This window comes from Conger conger, chromosome 8, assembly GCF_963514075.1.
Source record: "Conger conger chromosome 8, fConCon1.1, whole genome shotgun sequence".
Taxonomy (NCBI): Eukaryota; Metazoa; Chordata; class Actinopteri; order Anguilliformes; family Congridae; genus Conger; species Conger conger.
In genome coordinates this window covers 14,359,882-14,382,333 of record NC_083767.1, presented here as the reverse complement: position 1 = coordinate 14,382,333, position 22,452 = coordinate 14,359,882, and the positions used below count along the sequence as shown (strand labels likewise).

The 22,452-nt window shown below is 40.9% G+C and overlaps 2 protein-coding genes across 4 annotated transcripts in view; one reads left to right on the top strand and one right to left on the bottom strand.

Moving 5' to 3' along the window:
• LOC133134671 (lipopolysaccharide-responsive and beige-like anchor protein) overlaps positions 1-22,452 on the top strand; it is a 225,990-nt gene that overhangs the window by 130,715 nt on the left and 72,823 nt on the right. For all 3 annotated transcript variants that reach the window (XM_061250938.1, XM_061250940.1, XM_061250939.1), the window contains 2 exons: positions 5,895-6,038; positions 8,011-8,147. In XM_061250938.1, coding sequence (XP_061106922.1) covers positions 5,895-6,038; positions 8,011-8,147 — 281 coding nt within the window. The remainder of the gene's footprint in view (positions 1-5,894; positions 6,039-8,010; positions 8,148-22,452) is intronic.
• LOC133135673 (protein mab-21-like 2) lies at positions 10,335-12,103 on the bottom strand. The gene has a single exon (XM_061252863.1). It carries the CDS (start codon positions 11,755-11,757, stop codon positions 10,678-10,680), a length of 1,080 nt encoding a protein of 359 aa, XP_061108847.1. The 5' UTR covers positions 11,758-12,103; the 3' UTR covers positions 10,335-10,677.

The following is a 22,452-nucleotide window of genomic DNA, read 5'->3' as shown; positions in this document are numbered from 1 at the left end:
CAAAAATGAAAGCACAAGCATTCAAGAAACAATGTCTTTTTTTTTTTTTAAACCTAAATCAAATTCACCATCAAAATATGCTGCAAGAGAATAAGCATACTGCAAAATGCCAAAGCAAATGTGAAAAGGATATGTTCAGAAACAATTCTAATCGGACAAACAGCACTTTTCCATGGTTTCATTTGCTTTAGCTTTTTGTATGTGTTTGGAAATTTGTTTCACTATTTGTTTCTGCTTTTCTTTTTGAAGCGTGATTGTCCTTGTAGGACACCATACAAGCGTGTTCTAAAATGCAAAATATTTAAGAGTATTTCTATTACAGAATATTTCAACCGAGGAAAGCCCCCTCTGTTACATATAGCATTGCCCTATATGGCATGAGCAGTGTCTGCCATGAATCCAGCCAGACGGCCTTGTGACCTTTTTTTAAGACGGTTGCCTACAGACAAACAAAAATCAATGCATAATATAATGACAATAAATCAGTTTAATATAACTTTCCACTTTTGCTCTCTGGCGAAAAAATGTCTCGCTTGAGGATACATAGATACTCTTTCATGCTATTGAACACGGTGGTGTCGATAGTCATTTAATGCCAAGTGAATGGAAGTGGCAGTGAAGTAATCAGGAACATTGATTAAGCCTTCACGGCATGGAGATTGGATTCAATTGATCAAGTACACCCCGCTTTGTTTCTGCAAATGGCAAAATAATAACGCCCATCCGTCTTTATCAGCCGGGAAGGAGGCATGGCTGCTTCTCGCCGAGCGGTCTGTAACTCATCCCCGCAGCTGGACTTGCAGTTGAGCAATTTACATTAAACAATGGTGCAGAAACAAAATGGCAGCCCTTCCACTTGGGGACTGAACTCTGGGCTCCAGAACCCAAGGCCACACAAAGCAGTCAGCAGCGCACGTATTAAATATTTCACATATGCATGACAGTGACTTGTGTCGCTAGCCAAGGCCCCGTGTAAAAATGCGTTTTCCCTGCAGTTAATTTAATCTCGAAAGCGAGGAGGAATGGCCCGGCCAGAGCAGACGAAGCCCTTTGTTTCTGTTAAAAATCGCTCTGCCTCCTCGCTGCGTCCAGCGCGTTTGCAATCGGCGACATTTCGGCTCCAGTTTACCAGCTTAACCTTTTGCACTCCACCCAGAAAGGGCCATTTCTGAGGGAAAACGACGACGATATGTCACCGGATAACGCTCCGAATGTGACATCGGTCCTCAAGACGAATGACCGGCCTGACAGAAGTCAATAAGAATGTGGTCTAAAAGCAATAACCATACCAAATCCCAGAATCCTTAGAGACTGCAGGCCGGTCTAATGGGCGTAATGCGCAGCTGGGGTGGCCGGAGACATCGACTGCGTTTCCTGTTCGCGAGCTGTACTCCGTTATGGTGCACTGGACCTACTGTATGTGCTGCAGTCCTGCTTGTTTGCGTGTTTGTGTGAAAGCGTTCAGGACTTAATGAAGAATGCTGATTGAACGGCTTAACCGCAAATCCCCCCTCCCCGCTTCGCGATCCGCTCTGATGGAGCTCTTCCCCGTGGCTTCCCTTTCCTTAACGTAATTGATAATCAATTTGACGAGTCTGTCAAAGATCGACTGCGACGTTTGAATATTAGACCGCATCTTCCACCCCCTAAAGAGATGACCGACCGCTGCCGTAACCCTTTTTCTTATTTCCTTTTTTTATTTTTCAAATATGCTCATCAGAGTGTACAAATCAAGCACGTGAGCCCTTTTTCTCTCCGGTGAAAGTGGGGGGAAGCAGGGGGGTATATTTCTCTGCTTCTCTTTAATTAAAATCTCATGTGGTTTCCCCCATGTAAATGCGTTCCGGGCCTGGTTCGGTATTCAGGTGAAGAATCGCATGCGGATGAGGACTGCCGGCTCAGATTCTGAAAGGGAGCTGGGAGGTCATATCTGGCTGTAATTATTTTCACTCGGATGAACAAGGGAAATGGAAACTTTGACTCCTATAAAAAATTAAAAACAATTAAGTGCAGGAGAGAGTCTGCATGTAAGGTTATTTCATGCTACCGCTCGCCGTCCTGGAGCTCTGCAATCAAGGTGCTTTCGTTTTAGAGTCGTACCATAATTAATGGAATTCCTGTTTTATTGGACATAGGGATATACTGTATATGTACATATGCACACACATGCTCTACTGGGTGCATTCATGAACACTCTGTCACTCTGGCTTTCACACTCACCTTTTCTCTCTCACACATACACACACACTCACACCCAAGCACAATCACATACACATGTGTACATACACACACACACACACCCCCAAGCCCACTTTTTTTTTTTTTACCAGTTTGTTGTCAATGCCTACTGCTGAAACTGAATCGAGATCAATTATCCCTGCCACGGGGTGTTTTTAAACGCATGTCGAACATTCTTGTTCATCGAGATGCACACGAATACAGCCACGTTCATTTACCGGCCGCCGGAAACTTCCGAGCAATTTACCCCGAAAGCCCGGAGAGGTGTGGCGTCTGTGCGGAGCGTCGTTATGTATTTATGGCGAGAAAGAGCCATCTTTTGTGGAGATTGATTTGGTCTGGATGGAGGTCTGTGGGCCGGAGGTGGCAGAATAAATACCCGAAGACAAATGCCTCTGTTCTGGTGATCAATACCCGCCTCACCACTGCACTCCTGGCTACGCTCTTGTTAAAAACAAATTTGTTAATTCTGACAATTTAATTGCCCTGCCTAAGCCTGCCTTTAGCAGCATACAAATGGGAACTCGGGCTGCCGGAGCTGAAAAGGGCTTAAAACCGTGTCAAGTAACAAGTATTATTTACATTTGCACTATCCACTAAGAGCAATGGCCCGGCTATGTACGGTTGATATGCATGTATTATTCAAAAGACAGGCAATGTCTTTGTTATAGATAGCTGTATTGCAGTATTGTACATTTTTATTGTAATTCTGGTTTGTATTTATTTTGCGCAATGCACACACAAATTAACTATAGCGTATAATGATATTATAATTTACATTGTTTATTTTGAAATGGTTTAGATTTTAGAAATTACAGTATAAACCTCTAGACCATGCATAGTATAAAACATGCACACACAATTTACTCCTCTGGGATATTAATACACAATAAAATGCATCCAAAGATTTCATTTTAAGATATGTTATTTGGGTTTAACTACCAGCATATACAATTGACATTTTGATGTGAACCAATGTTACTAATGATTTGTGAAATTATGGTTCTTTGTGGTATAATGGTGTTCTTAGTGGTATCTAAAAATTGTCCTTATCTTATTTTCTGCAGTATTTGGTCTTGCAGCGACAGTGTTTCTATGAGAAAGAACAAATGTTTTTCCATAGCAATTCTTGGAGTACATATCTTGAAGGATGATAGGATGATGCGTAATGTGTCACTTTTGATCATGTTTTGGAGAACTGTTAGGCGAGTGCAAATCTGCATTCTCTTGTTCTAATATCTCAAAAGTGTTCATGTGTATGTATGTGCATGCGTTTTGATAAATTATTATGGGCTGTCTTCCATTTAAAGCAGATATGTTCAGAAACGACTGTGCACCACACTCTGCTGTGAGAAATGTTTACCAGATGAACGCTGTCATTAGCGTGGGTCAGGGATCATGAGAAGGAAGTTTTCAATGAAAGTGGACAGCCATTTTTCTTTCTCTTTTTAGAGTTCATTTTAATTATGTGCATTTTCTACGTTGAGACCATTTATTCCCCTAAAGCTCTTTTGGTACAGTATATCTGCCGTATGCGCCTTTGTGTGTTAACTCCTGTCCGTCAGCTTACACTTGACACTGTTCCGGAGGAATCCTGTTTGTTAGTTTAAGCGTTTAGCACAACAGAATTGGACATTGTCCTCATTTAAATTTTTCAATTATAGTTTATTAGGGGTTATGTTGCAATCATGACCATATAATTGAATTACAGGTTTGACCATTTCTGCCTGGGATCACACTATCTACAGACCTGGTTGAACTTGAAAGTTCATATGTTGATTTTGATGGAATTGTGCAAGAACGTGCACACACACACACACACACACACACACACACACACACAGACACACACGCAGCTAAAACCCTGTCCACTTACTGTGTGAAAGTAAGGCATGTGGTGTGTATTAGGAGGCTGGTAGTAATTTCACCGCTGGTAACTAAAAATCCTCCAGGGAGACTTAATTACAGGAAGACCATTCTAAATATCAGTAAGCTCCATACTTTCCATGACAAAAGATTTTTTCAGCTCCATTTTCAGTGACTTTGTGGGGAAATTTAAAGAACCAATAGATGTGGTTTTACCTTTTACGTTTTGGAGAAATAAAGCTACACAAGTACATGGGTAAATGGGTGAATGAACTGTGCTATGTACATTTTTACCTACCGCTGCTCAACTGGTTCCTTAAGTTTTGCATACTCTTTCACTCTTGTTTTCTCTCACACACAAATGCACACACACATACACACTCTTGCATGTACACATACACACTTATGCGCAGACACACGCATGCTCACACACATGCACACATGCACACGCACACACACTTTATAAATGAAGCGTTGTGTGTACATGTACAGTAGATTTGAGATCCGGCCTAGCAGATCTGACCTTCCACACCACCAGGGAACACAGTCTTCGATAAATGTTTGCAGATTAGCATTTTCCTTAAATAATCCACTTGGAGCCCAAAGTCATGAGCAGCAGGAATAAGAAAATGTAATGAGCAGGGAGCTAGCCTGGCTTTGTTGTGATTTGTTTGGCACATGTTAGCGAGTATTGGTTTGGCTCAAAGTATAGTATTTATTTTAGATTTGTTTTGATGTCTTAAAGGAACACAGACAACTTCTGGCCCTTCCTGATCAGCTGGAAAATATCAAATGCCAGAAATTAGATTTTACAGATGATATGTTTGTTCTGTATCAATGTAGATATGCAATTTTGATAAACCCCTCGCTCATGTGGCATATAATCGATACAGAATTATTTCATGAAAAATATATTGGTATTCATAACCCTTCTTGTGAAGGTCAAGGCTTGACATTCAGTTTTCTGACTCATACTAATTAAATTTCTCTGGAATTATGATTAAAATGCCAAACATAACCTTTTGAGATGTGTGACCAAAATCTTGTAAAATCACTGCAAGTTAAGTTTGCACGGCTATAGTGGCTCCTATATATTTGGAGGAAAAGGTCACATTCATTAGCGGACGAATTCAACTCGGAAATAAAATGGCTTGCTCTAATTCCGATACCTGGCTGCATGAATTGGAGCCAGCTCTTCCATGTTCTCCAGCTCTGTCAGTTGAAAAAAAAGCCTTAATTTCTTGGATTTTTGTTTTATTTTGTGACATGATTTAATGTAAAATAGTTTTGAACAATGTTAAAACAGGTTATAATCTGTTTAATTATTGATATTATTGCCTGCGCCTAGCCTATGCTTAACGACAAGTCTGTACAATCGGATCCATGTCGCGTGGATACCTCGCCCGATAAGATTTTGCCCCAATGATGTATTGTAGAAACTATTCAAATGGGACATATGAAAATAACTTTTCTTTGAAAACTTTGAATGTTTTCAAATGATCGATAAATATTATTATAAGCTTACTTGTTTCTAAACGCAATTATTGTTGCTCCGTTTGTCTTCGAATCATTTTAAAACGGGTCCCTTAATGCTTGATCAATTTTATCTCAATTTAATCAACGTTGCGATATGCATTCATTTTGAATTATTAATATATTTTTTAAATGTTTGCCATTTTAATATATTTTTCCACTGACGAGTGAAGATAAAGAAAGGTGCTATGTAGGTGTGAAATTAAAAACGATTCGCATGAATTATTTCAATTACATTCATACTTATTTACTTGCAGCCCCCGAGGAAGATGTCCTCAAAGGCAAACAGTCAATCAGGAGTCAAGCTTTGGGAAATCAAAACTCGGAGAGCGAGATATCATTGGACGGAGATGATGACACTTTGTCGTCCTTGGAGGATAAAGAGCTGGAAAACCTAACGGGTAAGGTCTTAATTTTCTCTGCATGACTGTGCGTGCTGTGTTGATTCGTAGCCTGAGGTGTAAACAGTCCTTTCTCGCAGGCCAGTGTCCCGTGTCCTCCTCGAGACCGCAATAATGTAAAATGTTGTCTGTGCTTTCAGAATGATAAGGTTTCATGAATCATATGATAAATACAATTTATTCAATTAAAATATTGTTTAAAAAACGCGTAATTATAATTTAATTTAGGCTATGGAATGGTATCTTATGTTGCAGTAAGCGCTTTGTGTTTACATTAATATTTGTATTGTGGATGGTTACTGCTGTGATATGTAATATTCCTGGCAAGAAAACGGGTATGAGCGCTTGTTTCTATGTGTTCTGTGTGTTCTATGTGTTCCACATACGTGTAGTGGCCGAAGGTTATTATGGCCCGAACCTGCAATATCGGTGTTAGCACAATATTACTGTTTGGTTTTTAATCATGTTGTTTGTTACGTCATGACAAAACGTATGCAAATAGTCATTCATTTATTGAATTATCATTTGAAATATTAATTTTAATATAGGCCTAAATGTTATCATTTCTGATTTCACGTTTGTAAAATGCGCAACATACTTTTGATTAACGTAGCCTACAAGGAAAGAAAAATGTATCATCATTTATCGAAATTATATTTATATTTTAGCGTTTTAAATATAATATGTGCAAACTATTATCTTTAACCTACAAGGAAAGATAAAAATGTTCATGCATACACGTTTTAGCTGGCCTATCCAAACGCCTATCCCGCAATACTTTAAATTCAAATGCATGTGATCTGTATAGTCTATAACATTCGTAGTTCAGCGTTCATGTTGTAATTTAGCTTCGTCAACATCAGTAACGTAGGCTACAATTTTCTGTGTAAGAGAGGAGCCCCAATATTCTAATTCCTAAACCGTCTATATGACGACAATGGGATTAAAGGGTAATCTTGAATAATACAGTGCCATGGCTCGGAAGTGAAGTGGAAATTATCACCCCTCCCAACCCCTGTCCGCTGAATGTCTGCGGGTGATTGAAAAAATGTTATTTTACCTCAGGATTACATGCTAATGTACAGAGGGCAATGGAACACAGCAAATGAATATAGCTGCTTAATATCATCCATTTGTGCCACCGTGTTTGGGGAAATCAAATCTGCTGCTTACCTACGTGATACCATCTGCCAATGCACTGTTCTGTGCGTTTTTGGCTGAGGACAATGCCTGCCGCAGCTCCCGGGAGAGAGCGACTCATTGTCATACTGGCATGCATTAAGATGGATGTGAGATTAAACGCCACACTCCTATCAATGGGAATGACAATTCATTTGATTTTCACGCGACCTGCTCATTGATTACGTGCATAAGCAGTTCAATCAGTCTGATCTCGTATAAACTGAGATAAAAGGAAGCGCAAATGTCATTGTAAAAGAGGGAAAAAATCGAAGCTTCTGTTGTTTATTTGGAATGCAGAACTAAATAGTGAGATTTATATATTCTACTACTACTAGTGTACTACTGCTACTAATACAATACTAATAATATTAATAGTAATAATAATAATAATAATAATAATAATAATTATAATTATAATAATAGTAATAATAATAATGCTAGTGTACTTTAGGCCTACTAATCATAGTAATAATGTGATGTTCATGAATTTAAAGGCTGTATGATTATAATCAGAGGGCAAATAAATAGGCCTATTTGAATATTATAGTTTAGGTTTTTTCTTATTCCACACACAGCGATGTCACTACTACATCTTTGGCCAAAATGCGTTAATATTAATAATTAATAATGCGTAACTATTAATAATACTTGGCAAACCATCAAGCAGTGCATGTTTCGGGGTTTTTGTTTTGGAATTATTTTTAGCCTGTAGCGATATCGTGTTCATTTTGCTTTTGACCATGTAACGATACTGCCTTCGTTCTGACTGGCTGTCCCTGCCATCTCTTAGGGCCAGTGAACCTTAGCACCGGGGCCCATCTGGTCGCCCCTGCGGTCGTGGTGAAAGGGACGTTGTCCGTCACAGCTTCCGAGCTGTACTTCGAGGTGGATGAAGACGAACCTAGCTTTAAGAAAATCGACCCAAAGGTAAGAGGTTGTTTAAACTTATCGATCCAAATAGCGCACTGCTTCTCCTCCATAGAAGGAAACGTTTCGTAAATGCAGCTTGCATTAGCCTACCGTATGACTATGAGCACCCCCATGCTAAAATCGATCGCCACCTTTGCTACATATGACCTGTGAAATTTTATTAAGAAATAATTGATGAGGACCGTATAAAATAATGTCGATAATGGTTCCATAAGTTCATATGTATTTTAAACAGCTGGTCACCTCCCCCCCACCTCAACCCACTCCCAAGCAACACACCCACTCCATCTTGACCAAAGCACATATCCACCTTTCCAGAAAGTAAATTATATTAATGTATAAACTGAAAGTATTACACATTATTTGCACGTTTAATGTGTGTGTATATTGCTGTGAATTCTTTATTTTTTTATTTTTTTACTGAAACTGGTAGGCTTATTAAATGACTACAATGATCGAGAAGTGGCTAGGCCTGTAGGCTAACTGTCACTGGGCAGCTCCAGAGCAAAACCAGAGAAAAAAAGGAAAGAAACAACGTTATATCCTCATAGCAATTCCAATAAAATGTATTACTTAGGCTATTGCAATTTGCAAACATGTAGCCCTTTAACGTAGCTGTATTTTAAATCTGATATCATTCGGAAATTGGTGCATGTTAGATAGGCCTTTTTGCAACCTATTAGGCCTGCCGTATTAATTTTACCATTCTGATATTAAATTATATTTTGTGCTGTAGTCCTATAGTTTAACGAACATTTTAAAGAAGTGAAATAGTTTCCCCGATCTATAAATCAAAATAAGCTTTTACTTTAAGCAATGAATGTATACTTTTACCAATAGCTTTGTTAGAATGTTATTAATACTATTACTATTAATGTATTAACTATATTTCTGCATGATTCTTAGTGTCATAGCATAGCTTTTGTGGGGGACATTTGAACATATCTACCGATTATCACGTATTAAATACGTTCAAAGCAGTACTTCGTTAAATCGCAGTGAAAGAACTGAATGGATGATACGCACTGTTTCTTCATCTGTTGATCTGAAGAAAGTTTACTTGCCGTGGGATGACTACAAACAGCAAGTGTAGTATTCATGTACTTGCCATCTGAGAAATGATGATGATGATAATAATAATAATAATAATAATAATACCACCAGTAGCAGTAGGCATATTTATAGCCCCATCAGTTTTAGTCGAAGTAGGTATAGGCCTTATAGAAATGTAATCAAAATAAATTGTCATATTAAACACGGCCATTGTGGGTTTTCCACAAAATGTACACGGAGATTAGTCTTTCTAGGACTCAAACTGGAGGAGCAAAATCATAACTTCAGTCTCATTGTCAACTGAAATGCACCAAGGACCACAATCTAGCCTACTTAATTTGTACAAAATACCTACATTGATTCCAAATCCCAGACTACATGTAATGAATTAGTCCATAGGCTTAGATCTATATTTGTAACGCGCGAAGCTCATTTCTGTCATTTCTGTAAGATAACCGTAATTGTATTAGTGTGTAGCCTGCATACGACACAGTCTCTCTTTTATAAGTAACATGGGTAAATATATTATATGTTCAGTTTTTCACAGCAGATATAAAGTACACATTGTTTCTTTCCCTCGAATAACTGTAAGCGTCACACGTATCTTGATCGCTAACTAGGTATGTGCCCTTACCTTCTTTGAACGTAGTTTTATTTCTGAAAGCAGCTCTCTGGTTTTTGCGGCCTATATCAATGGGATGTTTATTTAAATATAATCGACAGCGCTGTGAAACAACAGCTTTCTTATATCAACGTTCATGTTGAAAATAATGAACACAGCCACAGTCTGCAAATAATATAGTGCTGACAATAGTAAAAGAAAGCTGAAATACAAGTTTGTATTAAAGTAGCATAATGGGCGGAATACAGACGTGTGTAGGCTATTTCATTTAATTAAAGATGGCTAAATTGTTCAATTTGAACAATCATTCAGGTAACGTGAAATTGGAAGCTTTCAACTGAAGTTATAGTCCATATCGTGCTTTTAAATTTAAATAGTTTCCATACTTTGTACATTCATTTTCAGTTTGCTCTCATTGAACGTGTTCCATTCCAATTGGATATATCTTAAATAAATGCTCAAGTTATACATTTACGCTATTATGTCAATGGTGAACAGTAAAGACAACGTTGACTTTGTATTTATTTTATTACATTTAAATCGTAGGGCACATAATCAAAAATTGAACTTGGCACTTTACATCGTATTTTTGTTTTTGCAGCAATGATTTTGTGCGCATTTAAATAAAAGGTTCTTCACTTTGTGAAAACATTCAAAACAAGAAAAAAATACATGTATTTGAAAATGTACCTTATTTTTTCTTCTTGCAATTTCCCGTTTACTTCTTGGTTTTTTAAAAAGACTTCTTCACATTACTCGGAGAGAGAAAAATCACCATTTTCCACTTACAGTGAAGTGATCTCCAACGTTCCTTCATATTCTATTAACAATACGTTACTCGTTTAAATTGATCTACAATTTGTCCAAACTTTTCGCGTTCGTTAGAATTTCTCTCGCCAGTCTCCATGTCTGTTTTGCCGCCGCTTCCAGCGCGGAATGAGGTTTGCCCTGAAACAGGTCCAAGTTTGGTAAGAAGTAATGAGGACATCGCCTGCACTGCAAACAGGAGATAAGCTGGAGAAGAATTCCATTCAGTCGGTCACCCAGACAGGACTCGTCCCAGTCAGTCTCTCTCGGGTGTTTCTCGCACTCGTACAGAAGCAAGGTTTTCATGTGGTAGTTGTCTAGAGGCTGGCCCGGAAGCTCTAGGTGTCGGTCGCGCAGAGTCTTCAGGACGGAAAGACATTTCTTTCTACAGCCTGCCATCAGCAGTCTGTTTTCAGCTTCGCTGAACTGCAAGACCCAGGCGTCACTTTCCGCGGAGCTCTGTTTGCCGGTTAACGAATAACACTCTTTTGAGAGGAGATTGAAGCCTTCAGCTTTGACTTCTGCTACCCGATTAGGACCGGGCCAGGGAATGTGAGGCATGGGCCACTGCGCCGCACTTCTAGGCCAGATGCCTGTGCATTTGAAAGCTGGCGTAATCTTCACCACGTACCTCTCTCGAATCCTGAGTTTCACTTCGCTGGTGTCCGCTACCATCTTAACCACGTCACGGTAACTACATTTGTCCACGGCTTGTGCGACTAGTGTCTGAAACCGCGATCTGATCTTTCGAGCTGAGAGATAGCCAGAGGCCGTGATAAACTCGACCCACAGGGACATGCTCCTCTTGCGTCCGTCACTCAGCTTCAACACAGCGCACCCAGGCAAAGATCCGTCATCCACAAAATTGAAAACGCCCATCTGGTTCAGGTAAAGCACCACCTCGAATTCGTTGGGGGAGATCACTTCCATCCCCTCATAGCGCGCCTCAATCTCGCTTAAGGAGCTGATGAAGCGGGGCTCCTGTACTTCAACCTCCTTCAGGACGTCCGACACCACCTTGCACACTTCCCTGATAGTCTTGGCGATTGCCGCTTTGCGAGTTTGACATCTCTCGTTGTAGTATTTGTTGAGCTGGTAAACAAGCTTTGCTTGCGCAGCTATCATGTTTGGGCAAATGTCCGGGCTGTACACCGGGGTATCGCAGTACGCTGACGGATCCAATGCTCACGGTGAAGCCAGAGGCAAGCGCTACAGAGTACTGAAAAAAAACAATCTTTGCGTAAATAGCGGATGTACTTCAGTTGCTTTAAAGAAATCGATGCGGGTGCAATAAAATACCCAAGTATCAATCAGGACGCCCCCGTTTAACAGAAAAAGCGAAGTTCAACTGGTCACAGTTTTTGTCTTCTCTTAAAACCTGTATTTGTCAAAATATCAAAAGCTGGTCGTAGTATCTCATCTCAGTCCCTCGGCCAGTAGATCTGCGCCTTACTGTACAGCACCTTGTCTGCTATGTTATACAGACTCAATCCGGAGAGCTGGAGTTGTTTAGTTATGAATGGTCCTTGAGCCTGAGTGAAGGGGGTGGTACTTCTCCTCCTGCAATCACAGACAAAGCTGTCAGGCCGAACAGCCAATCAAATCTTCGCTCGATAACCACGTTGGACAGATCAGACACTTCTCAGGAACATCACCGTGCAAATCCTCGGTTTGAGCAGGTTCGAGGTACATAATTGCGACTTTGAACGAGAGTCCACTTACCAGCCCATTCAACATTTTAGCCTTTAAAATAGTCCGTGTCATGTTTTCATCTTAAATAAGGCTGAAACGATGCAGTATTTGAACTGGAAATCCAAAAGAATAATTAGTAATTAGCTGCTCATATCTGCCAATTATTTACAAAGTAATACCAAGAGCCACACCAAAATTTTTATATATTGGTGCCAAAACTATTATTTTCAAGCAGTGCCTGCTTACCATTAATTTCATTATGGGAGGTGCTTCGAAATCTGAGATCACCCACATTTATTTGAATGTTTTATGTAATAACTCAATTGCTCTTTTCAATTTCAATAATTAATTCATGCGCTCTTGTCGTTCGCGACCAAATCAACTTGGTAAAATTAACTGAAGTACATTTTTTAAATTCAGCTATTCGTAATTTTATGTGTTGCAACTAAAACTGATTGTGTTATGGGAACTTACATTTTGGCCTGTGATGTGGTATTGCTAAATTATTAATTATCGTCCTATTTTCACGAATTGTTGAACAATGTAAATAATAATTTTGACTATTTGCCCCATAATGAATATTTAGCAAATTATTTGCATTGCAGCCGAAACCTGTTATTTCCGTTTTCAGTGTCTGCCTTCCTATATGTTATGTCCATAATGTTGGCTTGAGACATAAAGTGATACTATATATTTTCGGATATTCGGTTTTTTAATATTGGCCGACGGAGAATACGCAAAGTTATACTTAAATGTAGTAAAATACATAACCCACATGCACGCTTTTGCACCCATCAAAAGCATATCTATGCACGCCAAGAAATAACCTTTTATTCCTTTAACTAATAGCTTATATATATTAAATATAATAGTAGATATTTAATATGTCAGGGCTGGGCAATTGCACATTGTTTCTCAAACCAGAGGCGCACAGAAACCACATGGAATGGTTAGCTCACTGATCTACTTTTACTTTTGGTTGAAAATACTATCATTTAAAGCAGCGAATACTTTGCACCTTTGTTGTAGCCAAGTAATGGTTGATACCCTATTATACTGAGATCTGAGGTAATAATAATAATAATAATAATAATAATAATAATAATAATAATAATAATAAAAGAAGAACGGCTTCGCTCATTTTCAAGCAGAACGGCTTCGCGATTTTTCATTCAGGAAATTACGGGCTGTTCAATTTAATACGTTTTAGTTGGCCGAATAGATTTCTAGATTAATTAACATATTCGTATTTATGCAAATGAGATCGCATCTATGGAATGGCACCTCAGGCGTTGTGTTGACTTAAGAACCCATTGACATGTGGTAAAGTATCCACTGGTACAGTAAACGGAAAATATCAATTAACATGTTAGAAGCCATACCGACTCAGATATGTATTCCTCTTTCCTGCTGTTCGTCTTACTCGGGTTTCTTTGGCCGAATAGTGTTGTTTGGCGATTCAATCATGGACTTTTTCCACAAGTAAAGCAGAGCTTGTTTGACTGGTTAAGTCCGCCCTTACAAATTTAGATTTTTATTTTTATTTATAGAACTATTCCCAATTCGAAAAGTAGCCTATGTATACGGTTACAGTTAATATTTTCATGGCCTATGCTGTACATGGACTGTTGTAGCTACAGGTTAGCGCATAGCGAGCTCATTTTCATTTTGAAGGGAATACACGTTGAATATTCCGTATTACACGGGCATGTCATAAATGAAGGACATTTGTTGTATAATTTCTGTTCTTATACATTGCCAGTAAAATAAACCGATGATGGGATGAGTGATTAGAAATTGAGGAAGGATGTTTTCCCATCACCATAACTTAAAAATGCACAAGATGACGAATGCTTTAATGAAATGGAAATAGTTTTAAGAAGGCATGGTTGAGTTATGAAATGGCTGTGGAGGTTTACCACAATATCTGAGCCATTCATTTTTGAAGGTATTTATTTTGGACTTGAAAAGTTTTAAAATCTCATACGTAGATGGCACAGTGTTTGACACAATTTAAGCAGGATTACAAGCACACACACACGCACGCACGCACACACAGTTCTGTCTGCTCCAGGTGTTTACAGAGCAGAATAAGATTCACTACTTGAATAAATTTGTCTGCGAGTTTTGTACCCCAGAACGTGTTGTGTCTGAGGGGCCGTTTGTCTTTACAGTGGATCTCATTTAGAGTTTGCCTCTGGGGCTGGTGGTGTGATCCTCACGGCAGCTGAAACTGAATGTAACTGAAATGGCATTGTTCGTTTTGCATGTTTGGCCCTTCTTGTCTTTAAGTTTCTCCATTTAGCACTGGAGAAATCGAGGAGAGGGGGTGTGAGAAAAACATGTTCCCTTTTATAGGAGTACAGAGTGCAGTATGGGAAAATACCTTATGCCCATTGCTTGTCATTTCCATACATTTTTGCAGTGGTGATGAATCTCGAACTGCTGCAGGGAAGCACAGAGCAAGTGATTTAGCGGTGTGTGTCGTACTTCTGTGTTTCCACATAAAGCTCCCAATGCAGCTGAGCTCGGCAGTTATAGTGAGAGACATTTTGGAAGCCCCCCCCCCATTTCTTTTTTTTTACGGAGAATTTAATTTATGTTTTGTTAATTTTTGGCTCGCGTTACACCGCTCAATCTGTTTTGTCATTTTTATGTCCATGAAAAAAATTAGAAATTAGAAATGACAATGGAAGCAGTCGAACAAAAATGGTAAAAAATGAAATAAGATGGCGATTTGAATGAAGGGTAACCTTCCCTGTTTTGAAATATATGGTTTCTGCCACACCAGCAATCACAGGACCCTCTCCACCATCTCTTATTGAAAACAAAATGAAGGAGAACAGACTGCAGAATACAGTCTACACACACACATACACCCACACACACACACACACCCACACACACATATACACACACACACATTCCCACACCTACATGCACGCACGCACGCATGCACACCCACACACACACACCCACACACACACACACACACACACACACACACACACACACACACACACACACACACACACACATATCCATTCTGACTTTATTAGCTCTTTGCTTTAATTGTTGTGAACAAATATTACTGTTCGGATCATGATGGTAGCACCTTGGTGCTGTTAAGCAATATGCATGAGCTGTGTTTATGCACATGAATAAATGTGTATTCAGGTGTGTCTGTGTGTGTGTGTGTGTGTCTGTGTGTAATGATGTAATACATCACGCTTGACAGTTGTAGCAGTGAGTCCCCAGTTGCTCAAGAGCAGACAGCTAACAAGCACAAAAACAGCAGAGCATCAGGTAGCCTATCGCTGAGACGGGTACAGTGCAAAATTCCCTCGTATTTGACTTCTAAACTCTCCTATTTGTTCATTGTTTTAGTCAAATGTATCACATATTGTTAGTGAGCTCAATTAGCATGTTTAGCAAAGCTTGTTCATATTAGGGTAGTCAGTTCATTTAACCTTAACGCACTCGTTTCAGCCTTAACACAGAAAGCCAGAAATGAACTAGTTGATGTACAAATTGAATGCACCATTGATAAAGTTTTGCCTACGATGGAAAGATTGAGTTTTAGATTTGCTTAATCAACCCCTGGATGTAATCCAGACAATATTAATCACAGAGAAATATTAACTTGACCAGTTTTACGTTGCATATTTTGATTGGGAGGAAAAGTGGAACCTGCCCTTAAGGAAATGTGCCGATGAAATCTCTGCTGCTGCAATAGAGTCCTGAACATTCCTGTAGTTTCTACCTCTCTCCGAACACCGACCGAGTTGGAACGAGAATCGCCTGACATCGGCTATATTCAAAAGCATTTATAATTCAAATGTAAAAAAGTTAAACGTTCTTTTCTTATGAATCATTTGATGAAACCCAGTAACAGTTTATGATGGTCAGTATTTTTTAGACTTTCATTTCTTTCCCTTTTTCACCCCCAAGTCTATTTCTAAACTTTTTTTTACTGTGTATGTATAGTGTCGAAAGTGCAAGAGCACAGAGATTAATGTCCTCTAAAAGCCGTTATAAATGTCCAAATATAATGTAAAATAAACACTGCAATGCTGTATATCTTCATAACGTTTCTTAATTTTCTCAGCTATCCTCCAACAGTTATTCAATGTATGACATCTTATGGCCACAGTGGTTCATGGAGTTTTTAAAGGTGTAGTCCACCCTAACTTGTGAGTAATACAGTAAATATACAATTCCTATTAAAGAAGGGTGTAGCCTGTAGGCTCTGTGCTGTAGGTGACTGCGCTTTCTGGAAATTTCAGAAGTCAAACATTTCTTGTATTGTTATTTATTTATTTTTTTCCATTCTGAAATTAAATGGCTGTGGCTAATAATTCAGTATTAGTATTTACATTTTCAATTTATATTTTCATGGTTTTATTGTCAAATCAAATATTCAGGACTAACCACACCGTAATTGTTGGCCGATACCCATCTGTGCAGTGTCCATAAATCTGTCAATCAAGTCATCTGCAGCCTATAGAACAGAGTACATTGAATTTGATACTGGTTTTCATGGCGCATTTGAAATGACTTGAGTAGGCGGAGGTGGTATATAAGACTTTTCTTACAGGAGATGTAATTGCATGAGATTTGTGTATTTTCCTTTGTAAAACGAAATCCTTACCATCTAGGGACAAGCTGCAAAGGGCATTAGAATGGACAGATTTTGACTTTAAAGTGTACCACTGGTGATAGATGTGTACATTAAATCTGATATGTTAAAACTCTCAAAGTTGGGATTTTCTTTTCCCCCGAAAGGATTCAAACTTCATCTGCGTGTTGTCATCTCCTGTCGGGAAAGGGAGCGGTCCGGTAACCCGGCGAGGCCGGTTCTGTGGATCGCCTTTGCGTGTGTGGAGCGTTCTCCTCTGATCTGTAATGCGCCGCTCAGTGAAGATGACTTTGTGTAAATATCATTACATACATCTCTGAGATGAACAAAGCCAGGGCCGAAGACCCCATTTTGTGAGATGGGTATTAATAGCGTGCACTGTTCATTATGTGAGCAGTTACTTCTACGATATTTGCAACCTTATCTGCGCTTTGTTAATGTACACATTTAATGGTTCTCAACCGGAATGTATGGGATTCATCAGTTGAGAACGGTTAGTCATAATAGAGCTTTAATAGATCTTAAACTTTAAACATATTCCACAGACTTTTCAGGTCAGCCTTGTGTCTGAATTAGTCATTTTGCTTCTGAAAAGCTTTTACAGGCCTTTACTTTGTCAAAGGCTATCACCTTAAGTCAGAAAACATCAGGGGATAATGTTTCCTACTTAGACATGTCCTATTCAAGTAATACTGTAGGTTTCAGTTAGCTTTAGTTCGCCTTAGTGCAACACGGCCTGGAATGCAGGCACTGCTACAACGCCTCTGTTCGTATGTGGCTGGGCTGTCCATGTCACATTAGTTTCTACTGTTAGTATGTGGTTGGGCTGCTAATGTTGCATTAGTTTCTACTGTTAGTATGTGGCTGGGCTGCCCAATCGTATTAGTTTCTACTGTTAGTATGTGGTTGGGCTGCTAATGTTGCATTAGTTTCTACTGTTAGTATGTGGCTGGGCTGCCCAATCGTATTAGTTTCTACTGTTAGTATGTGGCTGGGCTGCTAATGTAGCATTAGTTTCTACTGTTAGTATGTGGCTGGGCTGCTAATGTTGCATTAGTTTTTACTGTTAGTACGTGGCTAGGCTGCCCAATGGTATTAGTTTCCTCTGTGTGTGTCGAGTTGGGCTGTGCATGTCGTATTAGTTTCCTCTGTGTGTGTGGAGTTGGACTGTCCATGTTGTATTAGTTTCCTCTGTGTGTGGAGTTGGGCTGTCCATATCGTATTAGTTTCCTCTGTGTGTGTGGAGTTGGGCTGTCCATGTTGTATTAGTTTCCTCTGTGTGTGTGGAGTTGGGCTGTGCATGTCGTATTAGTTTCCTTCCCTGTGTTATTCGGCCTGGTTTCAGATGCTCTCATTTTGAGGGAAGAATGCAGTGGACTAAAGCATTATTCATCTCCAAAATATCTCCTGCGAGTGCTGTTTGCAGATGCCTTTTAATAAATCTGGTGTCCCAAAAAAAAAAGGAAAACGAGAACATTTTAGAACTCAACGTAAAACAGATCTGCTCTCAGGTAGATACGGATCAGAAATATAAACCCAGAGAAACTCTTTGGTCCGATGCCTTGCACTAAGCATGGGTTTTACCTGCCAGGAGAGCACTGATTTCATCTTCAGATACATGTCAATTTCTCCAGAAAAAACATACAATTTACATCAAGCCTGCCAGTTGGCCGTACGTTAAACAATAACGAATATAAGCACTTTCGAAAAAGGCAGTGAAAAAAAACGAGCAGCAGGTAAAAAGAGCGTCTTTCCCAGCCCCTGAAGGCCGGCTAGCATTAGCGATGCTTCTCCTCTCCATTCCGTTCCATTAATCAAAACGTTCTGCATTATCCGTGGCTCCTAAAGAGCTACTTTTCCGTATTGAATAGGAGTCAGAGGGGCTTTGGCTGGGGAGCGGGGAGGGGGGGGGAGCGGGGCTCCAGGGGCTTTGCGGCGAGCCGGCTTTGATCTGCGTCTGTGGGAGTCCCGCTCGGAGATCCCGCGGACCGGGCTGGACAGTGTCCGAGCCCGATAAACCCACCGACAGACCGCCCCGCCCGGCACTCTCCTCAGGGAGAGCCAGCCAGGCCTTTAAAAGCTGCTATTTATTATCACCTTGCTCGCCATTCCCCCCAGCCCGCGTTTGGCTCTCTTTTCTGGGGGATTTGTCATGCTCCCAACCAACAGACAGAACTTGTTTTTACAGAGAAACTAAAGACTGAGGGAGCGGATAGCGTCATGCAGCGGTTCTGCACATTATGAAAAATCAAATCTAAATTACTACTACTACCACTTCACTACTACTATAACAACTACTACGGAAACTATTGCTACTGCTACTACTACCACTATGACTATTGCTACTATAACTACCACGAGTAATGCTATTATCACTACGACTAAAACGAATGGTCATAATTATAATAATTTGAATAATAATTAAATAATTTATTATACTCGTATTTGCATATTTATTCCTAATAATAAGAATAATTATTTATTTTTTTCTCTGTGATGCTCCTGCCCATGATGTCCTAGTTTGATTATCTATTTAACAGACTGTTTAAAGCACTGAAACGCATGCGCAGAATTACTTAATGCAGGAATATCTCTTTTCTCTTGTTTTCTGACGCGGTCACACTTAAGGATGAGTTCATTAGAGCAGATCTGCCCGGTGTTGCTGCAGTCGGTACGCCGATGAAAAACGAGAGGGGATCAGGAGCCAGACAGGCGGACACATGTCCTGGTGACGCGTTAGGTGTGAAATAAATAAGAAAAACCCGTCTGATTGTCTCCACTTCGCCGGACAAGCATGACAAAATTAGGACGTGTTTTCATTACGAGGGGTTTTCCCTGTTTGTGGGAACGGCGGAAGTCCTGCCTCTGATTCGCGGCTGTGTGATTGATGCTTATTAATTGGCTTTTGTTGTGCTGCTGCGAGCCAGCTGAGGACGCGTGTCAGTTCGCAGGCAGGAGCTGAAAGACGAACGCATTAGAGAGGGAATAATTAGCCCGCTTTACAGCGCTCGCTTGTCCGTCATGGTGCGCATAATGGATGCGGCTCCGTTTTTTGTCATATTCCAGCTTTTTATGCATCTCCGGATTGAATACTCAACCTAAACACCGTCTGAAACACCAGTTGTTACTCTGTAATGGTTTCTGCTAACAGATTTGAATTCGCTAACACCTGCATCCCGGAACATGAATTATTAACAATGCATAAACTGTCTGTTTTTTTTTTTTGTGTTTTTTTTTTTTGCTTTTGCAAGCTTCTTGCCTTTCCCCCAGGAAACTGATTTGTATTTAAAAATTAGTTTAGAATACCTATGTTGCTAACCTGTTTGTGATCTTGTTGGATAACCAGAAATGGATAACAATAGGTAATATGATAATACTTTAATAATAGACAAAATACTTTTGCCTCAATGGTAATTAGACCTAATGCATTCAACATACGTTTTCAATCTTAAGTAGTCTGTTTAAACCACTGTATATATAGATATTTACTGTTAATCTTCTCATGACAGAAAAAGCCTGCAAGTTGAGTTATTAATTATTATGGTCAAGAAAGGTAAAACTCCTGGGCCGTTGGACTGAGAAAAAGCCGTTGAGTCTGGCAGCTCGGGGCGCGGGACTGAATTTCGTTTCATCTGGGGCGTTTTGTTTGAAACACGGCGAGGGAGAAGGGCCGTTTGAGCGCGCTTGGTCTGGAGGCTTTTATGGGTAGCGCCGGGCTGATTTACAGCGTACTCTTTCAACTTCGCAGCGAGGGGGCGTGCCGGCGCTCGTAGCTCTCGTCTGGGGTGGGGGAACTCGAGACGTTTTCTTAAAAAATACGCGTCCTCTTCGCCGTAACCTCCACCTGCGCTCCGCCACCTCTGACTCCAGGGAGCGCAGCTGCCCTCCCCCGTGGGCGGCGGCCTCCTGGAATCGCCCAATGGCACTAATTGCCTGGCAGGACCTTTGCATCTGCTCAGCAGACCCGGTGATGTCATGCGGCAGATGTGAGCGTCCCCCTTTTATTCCGTGACGGCCGTCACGGCAACGCTCTCCGCCCGTTTGTCAGGGTCCGCGTTACATGTGGAATTACGTCTCGGGTTCCCCGGGGCAGGGCGTTATACGTGTGAAGGATTATGGGCCGGGAGAGGGAGGCCTCGAAGGCGATTGGCTCGCTTAATTGGACAGAAACTATTGGATGATGGATTTGTGCTGGCCTTGCCAAGTGACCGAATAGTAATCCCAAAAGTAGTAGTCAGACTTTAGAAGCTGTTTACACTGGAATATTTGAATTTTGATGACTTTCCAATTCTGTACTGGCTGCTCACAAATATACCGTGTCTAATGTCTACTGACACTTAAAAATGTCTTGGAAACGTCTGAGAATCAAATTTGAGATGACTTTCCTGAGAACTCTCAAATGTGTGTCACTGTTAAATGAACGCATGTATTTTCTCACACTGGGCTTACAGGGTTTCCTGCGATGGATCACTTCCCTGTCGTTTCCATTTCGCTCGTTTGCAGCGCGGGGCGTAAGCGGCGCATGACGAAGCGGGACGGACTCTCCGTGTTCCAGGGCTTGCCCTGCCTGATAACACCCTTGTCGGGGTGAAAAGGGAGCAGCGTAATATGACAGTTACGGCTCTCTGTTCTGTGTAACCTGTCAGCACGGGGAGCGCTGAGCCTGTGGCCTTCGCTAGCCCGGCTAGCCTGTTGCGTGTAAGGCCGGGGGTACATTCTGTTCAAGTTCTGCGTGTACGACTGAGAGAAAAACATCACGGGTTTGTGTGGAGGGTGAGACTGTGTGTGTCTGTCTTTTGTGTTGCTGTGTGTGTGCATGTGCTTCTGCGTGCGTGTATGTGTCTGTGTGTGTGTGTTCTGTGTGTCTGTGTGTGTGCATGTGCTTCTGCGTGTGTGTATGTGTCTGTGTGTGTTCTGTGTGTTCTGTGTGTGTGTATGTGTGTAGATATGTTTGTGTTCTGTATATTTATGTGTTGGTGTTCTGTGTGTGTGTGTGTGTGTGTGTGTGTGTGTGTGTTTGGGGTGCGTGGCTGGGTTTTGGTGTACTGAAGCCATCAGGCTGACTGTGCCGACCCCCCCCCCGCTCCAGAGCTGACGATGAGGGAGGGTGCACTGAAGGGCCTATTGATTTTCCACTTAGCCCTGAGTCCTGCCTGGCCCGGCAGCCGTCTGCAGCAGGTATGTCATTATCAACGAGCTCCGGCAGAGCCTCAGAACAGCCCTCCGTCATACCCCCCTCCCCCCCGCGTCCGCCAAGCCTGTCCCCGGCCCTCTGTGACCAGGTCTGGATGAAGAGAGGGGGGCAGCCGCTCCTCTCTCCTGCCTCCTCTGTCCCTCACCCCCTGCTCATCACAGGGTACTCAGTGCTCAGACCGCAACACAGTCGCAGCACCTGGAACAAATTAAACTTGTACGGAGTTAAACGGAAGACTGATTCATTATCATTAGGCCCGTCACGGAGAATTCCCCATGTTAGCTTTCAATCCTGA

Bases quoted from the DNA above. Each gene is read 5' to 3' on its own strand.
- LOC133135673 (XM_061252863.1), bottom strand. From the start codon at position 11,757: ATGATAGCTGCGCAAGCAAAGCTTGTTTACCAGCTCAACAAATACTAC.